This window comes from Apaloderma vittatum, unplaced genomic scaffold (assembly GCF_000703405.1).
Source record: "Apaloderma vittatum isolate BGI_N311 unplaced genomic scaffold, ASM70340v1 scaffold13470, whole genome shotgun sequence".
Classification (NCBI taxonomy): Eukaryota; Metazoa; Chordata; class Aves; order Trogoniformes; family Trogonidae; genus Apaloderma; species Apaloderma vittatum.
The window spans coordinates 2,591-8,369 of NW_009692929.1; the positions used below are offsets into that span (position 1 = coordinate 2,591).

The window sequence follows — 5,779 nt, forward strand, 5'->3', positions numbered from 1 at the left end:
TGGCTGGACGTGTCAGGAAGCAGCTGGGGGTTCCCAGCGCTCCTTTCCTGTTGTGCTGACCTCAGGCGCTGGAATAAAGCAGGGAGGGAGGTGGGGACTGCTCTCCTTTTTGCCGAGATTTGTTTTCTCCTGTGGCTGTGCTGGGGAAAAGAGGGAAGTGTGGGAGAGATTCAGGCCTGGGAAATGGGCTAAGCCCGGGGGTTGTTTTGGCTCTGGATCCGAGGTCTTGTATTGGGATCCCTGTGCCCTGCTGAGCACGGCTCATCCGTCTCAGCAGCCACTTACCCCTTGCTGGGTTTCCTGGGTGTTCTGTGCCCAAGCTGAGGCTCTGACAGTGGCTGAGATTGGCATTGCAGCAGGAGGGCAGCACTGGCGCTGTTGGGATCGTGCTCAAAGCCTTGCCGGGGGTTGTGATTCTGTCGTGCCCGTCTCCGAGGGCTCACAGGGACTTACCTGTGTATCCACCGTGCATCTTGCTCTGGTTTGCTTGTTGGGCTGGCGTGCCAATCCCGAAACAAGCACATCCAAGAGCTTTGCCAGAATTTGTCAACATAGTTTATAACGCCAAGTGTCCTCAGCAGCATGTAAAAGGATGCATCTTAGAATGGTATGCCAGAATTTGTCAACGTAGTTTATAACGCCAAGTGTCCTCGGCAGCATGTAAAAGGATGCATCTTAGAATGGTTTTGGATCTTGCCATCACCCTGCAGGAGGTGCCGCACGATTGAAGCACAGGTTGGGCATGGAAGTGTTTGCCTTCATGGTTGTGAGCCACCATCCCTGAGCTGCTGAGCTCTCCCTCTCCCCACAGTGAGAACTGTGCTGGGGTGTAACCCCTGACATCTGGGTGCCGTGCATGCCAAGCACGGCTGTGACAGCGCAGGGATGTGGGACCGCTGCTTCCCTGCAGGCCCTTGGCACTATCCCCTCTGTGGCTGGAGGGGAGTGTGCAGAGGTTTTGCACTCTGAGTGGCACGCTGGGGACTTGCGGAGGCAGGTCTTTGCCACAAGGCTGCTGGCTTTTAGCCACGGTCTGTTTGTGTCCTAACCTTATGTTTTTGCTGACGCGGGGCTTGATCTGTAGCCGGAGCCTCTTTTCTTATGTGCAGACACGTTGGCAGGTGGTTTGTAGGCTCTTGCTGCTCTCATTGCACTCGCAGCAAAACCCACACTGAGCTAGAAGCTGTTAACCTCTCCCCAGGCCTTCCTGTTGGGATTAATTATTCTTCAAGGGCTGTTGCCAGAATGCCAAGTGTCTTCCTGTGGGAGCTGTGCTTGGCCAGCGATGGCACACAAGGCTGCTCTCGCCATGCTCTTCAGCACAGCTGAATGCAGGTCAGGTCATCCCCTGCGAAGAGCTCTCCCTCTGAGATGTGGAGATGCCGGGGGTTTGCCCCTCCGGCTCCCTGTTGGCACAGCATCTCCGTCTGGCTTTGCTGAACGAGGCTGTCCCAGCCCCTCCAGGTTTTCTGCTATTGTAGAGAGTAGGAAAATCCCTTTTGTGACGTTTTGGGCTGTTGAGGGTAGTCCTGTACTGATGCCTTCTGTCTTGTCCTCATGCTTTACCAGGTTTGGTCAACTTATGGGCTCCCTGGGGCTCGAATTTGTCTGGTAACATGTGGGCAGGGCCTTGGTCATCGTGAGTGGCCCTCAGCCGGGGAAATAACAGTTTGGGCATAGCAGCGCTGTAATGCTTGTGATCTCGGGGGCTCTGGGAGCTGCTAAAGGTCTGGCCCCTGATGCAGCTGTGTTGTACCTCGACCTGTGGCAGCCTGTCCCAGGCTTTTGGGAAAGTTTTGAAAGTTGGCAAGAAGAAGAAAGGAAGAGCCCATTTTGGAAAGGCAAGGCTGGATGTTTCCTAGGACCCTTGGTTGTGGCTGACTCAGGAGGGCAGCTGCCCTGCACAACTTGATGTTACAGAAATTCGTGCCATGGGAAAGGGCCTTGCTCCTGCATCCCCCCAGCCAGGGCTTCTCTTGCAGCAGCCAGACTTGTCTTGTTGATGCAACCTGTGGTTCCTCTCCTTCCTTCAGGCTCAGTAAGATTACAAACCGTTTAACCATCCAGAGGAAGAGCCAGTTCATGCAGAGGCTGCATAGCTACTGGACTTTGAAGAGACAGTCCCGCAACGGTGTCCCTCTGCTCCGCCGCCTTCAGACACACTTGCAGTCGCAAAGAAACTGTGACCAGGTAAGGGCATCTCATTGGGGTTCTGTGGGGAATCCTGGCTGCACGCACGTGCTTCCTGAGCCGTCAGAGCTGTGGGCTCAGAGGCTTTGCTGCACGCGGTGCCTGTGGGCGCGGAAGCAGGGCCAGGGCTATGAGCTCCTGGGTGAGGAAAAGGCAACCCCAGCTGCTTTTGCTGCTTTACCTGGTCTTCTGCTCGTGGCATGTGGTGATTTGCCAGGCAGCGACGCTGTTGGCAGCCTGCCAGGGGAAGGGAATCCTGCCCTCTCATGCCGCTGCGCAGAAGTTTGCTCCTTCCTCATGCCCGTGCTTAGCCAGTGGCAATGGCAGACATATCGGAAATGGCTGTAGTCTGAGGCTGCTCTGTCAGCGAGTGTCGAGAGAGAGGGCTGGAGATCTCCAGAAACAGTCTGGGAGGAACCAAGGTCTCGCTTTCAGTTTCTGAAACTGCTCCAGGAGCACTCCCTGTGGGTGCTGCTTCCAGCTCACTGTCTGCCTTAGCCCTTAGTCAGCGCTTCACAGATGTGAAGTCTCTCATGCCAGAGGGGAAGCTTTTTTTTCTGACTCCCTGTCTGAGCTCTAAATCTTTCTTTCTGAGCCTTTTGAAGACTGACCAGACAGAGGTTTCTCCTGCCTTTTCCTCCTCTCATTTTCATTTGCTGCAGAAGACTTGAGATTACTTCTGCTCATCTTTGGCTATGGCAGAATAAAAGTCAGCTTTTTTGGTGCTCCAGAAGCAAAAGCAACCAGAGCCACGTTCCCTTTTCACCCTGTTGCCCAGGAGGATTAGGAAGAGTATTTCCAGAGGCTCGGGATGTCCACCTCCTGGTGTCCTAAGGGCTTGGTGACCAAGGGGCAGGCATTAAGCTCTGGCCAGAGGTCAGACTGTTTCTGAGTCACCCACCTATATTATAATGAGGGAACCAGAACCTTTCCTGAACCAGCAGGTCAGGCATGCTGGTTCCCTCTGCCAGGGAAGAGCCCAAGCACACGGTCAGAAAAGTGGAGATGGGAACACATCTCCTATCGGCTCATGGTCTCTGATGTTCCTGCAGAGAGACACTGAGGATAAGAACTGGGCCCTGAAGGAGCAGCTGAAGTCATGGCAGCGCCTCCGCCATGACCTAGAGCGTGCACGCTTGCTGGTGGAGCTGATACGCAAGCGGGAGAAGCTCAAGAGAGAGACGGTAATGATTGTTTGCCCCTCCTTGGGGAGCTGCTGGGGTGGGCGTGAGCGTGGGCTCTCTCGAGTGCCATGGGGCGTGTGCCAGGGTCCCCTCTGCTGTGTTGCGCCCTGCCCCGGTGGCTCTAAGCAGAGGGGGCTGCTCGGCAAGGCTGAGGTGGGACGTGCGGGAGCTGGAGCCGCTGTTAACGCCTCCACTCCCCTGGTGAGGTGCAGCCCCTGCCCCTCGCACAGGGAGAGGTGTCGCTGTCCTGCCGGACTGCTCCGCTGTTCTCTGGGGACTGTCCCCTCTGCCCGACTGCCAGGCAGGGGGCTCAGCCCCGCTCTGTTCCTCTGTTTCAGATCAAAGTGCAGCAGGTGGCACTGGAAATGCAGCTGACCCCCTTCCTCATCCTCCTCCGCAAGACACTTGAGCAGCTGCAGGAGAAAGACACAGGCAACATCTTCAGCGAGCCGGTCCCTCTGTCTGAGGTAACAGAAATCTACGAAGTAAGAACCCCCTCCCCCAGATTTCTACTTCACCCAAACTTGTCCCTTGCTTGTGCCAAGGGCTGCCCAGGGCATGCTCTGGTCCAGCAGCTCCCCTAGTGCTGCCTCCCACATCCCAGTGCCACTCTCCTGAGGCAGGGGTGCAGCGATGCCCCTCCTGGGTGGGCTGAATGCAGAACATGGGCTCTTCCTCTGTGTGTGTGGCTGGTGACTCCCTGGTGTCTGCAAGCAGTTGGGGATTCCCACTGGGAGAGCGGAATGCTGGCCCTTGGCAGGTGGCACACTCTTACCCGTCACCTGGTGAAGGCCTCTGTTAGATGACAGACCGAGCACAGCACAGAAACAGGTTTGACCCCCAGACTGTCACTGCCAGGGGCAAGGGAAATGATTATTGAGACCACTGAGTCCCCGCCTGGGGTGGTGGGAGAGGGCTGTGCTGGCTCCGCACGGCTCTAGCAGCAGGTCGGCATGGAGGTGTCAGCAGAGCTGGGGAGAAAGGCTGCGCAGTGCCACCTGCAGCCATTGCTGCCACCCAGAGGGCTCGGTTCCACCTGTCTGCACTAGCCCTGACCCCCGGGGGCTGCACTTGAGGCTTCCTCCCCGGGGAACACCCGTGTATCATACTGGATTCCAGCCGCACGCAGACAGGACGAGAGCACGGGATGCTGGCATGCACGCTGGAACCGTAAAATTGCTTCCGAGTGCGTATCTGCTCTAACAGGTTGAGCACAGCACATGGGCTCCCTAGTCCGGAGGCGTTACTGTTCCTCAAGCTGCAAAAGCAGACGGCATTCCCCGATGTGCATTTGGGCAAAACTCAGGGAGCGATACCTGATTCCTCTAACGACTGTTTTCTTGGAGCAGGTAATGCTAACTGACGGCTCCTGGGCTCTTAGCTCTGGCTCTTCCCTCGTGCAGGTCCCAGACTACCTGGATCACATCAAGAAGCCGATGGATTTTCAGACAATGAAACAAAACCTGGAAGCCTATCGCTATCTGAATTTCGACGACTTTGAGGAGGATTTCAACCTGATTATCAACAACTGTTTGAAATACAATGCCAAAGACACAATCTTCTACCGGGCAGCCATTCGTCTGCGGGAGCAGGGAGGTGCCGTTCTCCGGCAGGCTCGCCGGCAGGCAGAGAAGATGGGCATTGACTTTGAGACAGGCATGCACTTCCCCCACTGTGTAACAGTGGAAGAGGCTCAGGTCCAAGACATCGAGGATGGTGGGTACTCGTCCCCTGTCCCGGGGTGTGAGGGCTGCTCAGAGATAAAGCCTGGGCTGAGTCAGGGCACCTGTGGGTCTTTTCAAGCTGCCTCCCATGGGTTCAGCTGGACACCCTCTGTGCATGCCTGCCCCCCAGAGAGGGGGGGAGTTTGCTGGCCACATACCGATCGGCCCAATCAGGTTGGTTCTAGGTGGTGGCTTGTCTGTGTGTCCTGCCGGTCCCTTGGTCCCTCATTCTTCTCTCGGTCAGAGCAGGGGGCTGGTACCATGTCGGCTACTTCCCTCCTGCGGGGAATGCCCCGTGCCCTTTCAGGCAGAGGAGCTCCAAAGAGTTCCCGGTTTCTTTCATCCATCTGCTCCTCTTTCTTCCCCCAGAAGATGTCCGGTTACTGCTCTCAGAGAATCAGAAGCACCTGCCCTTGGAGGAGCAGCTAAAGATCCTGCTGGAGCGGCTGGATGAGGTCAACGCTGGCAAGCAGAGCATAGGACGGTCCCGCCGGGCCAAGATGATCAAGAAGGAGATCACAGTCCTACGGCGAAAACTCGCTCACCCACGGGACTTGGGCCGAGACGGGCTGGAGCGGCACAGCTCCTCTGCCAGGGGAGTCCTGCAGTCCCACAATCCCTGCGAGAAGGACCCGCAGACAGACAGCGCCGCGGAGGAGAGCAGCAGCCAGGAGACCGGCA

General features: G+C 56.8%; 1 protein-coding gene across 1 annotated transcript in view; it reads left to right on the forward strand.

Moving 5' to 3' along the window:
* The window catches only part of BRPF1 (bromodomain and PHD finger containing, 1), a gene marked incomplete at both ends in the record, with an annotated part of 10,346 nt that overhangs the window by 2,583 nt on the left and 1,984 nt on the right, over positions 1-5,779 (forward strand). The window contains 5 exons of the mRNA XM_009874274.1: positions 2,034-2,190; positions 3,243-3,374; positions 3,713-3,841; positions 4,778-5,090; positions 5,468-5,777. Of these exons, the coding sequence (XP_009872576.1) occupies positions 2,034-2,190; positions 3,243-3,374; positions 3,713-3,841; positions 4,778-5,090; positions 5,468-5,777 (1,041 nt within the window). The remainder of the gene's footprint in view (positions 1-2,033; positions 2,191-3,242; positions 3,375-3,712; positions 3,842-4,777; positions 5,091-5,467; positions 5,778-5,779) is intronic.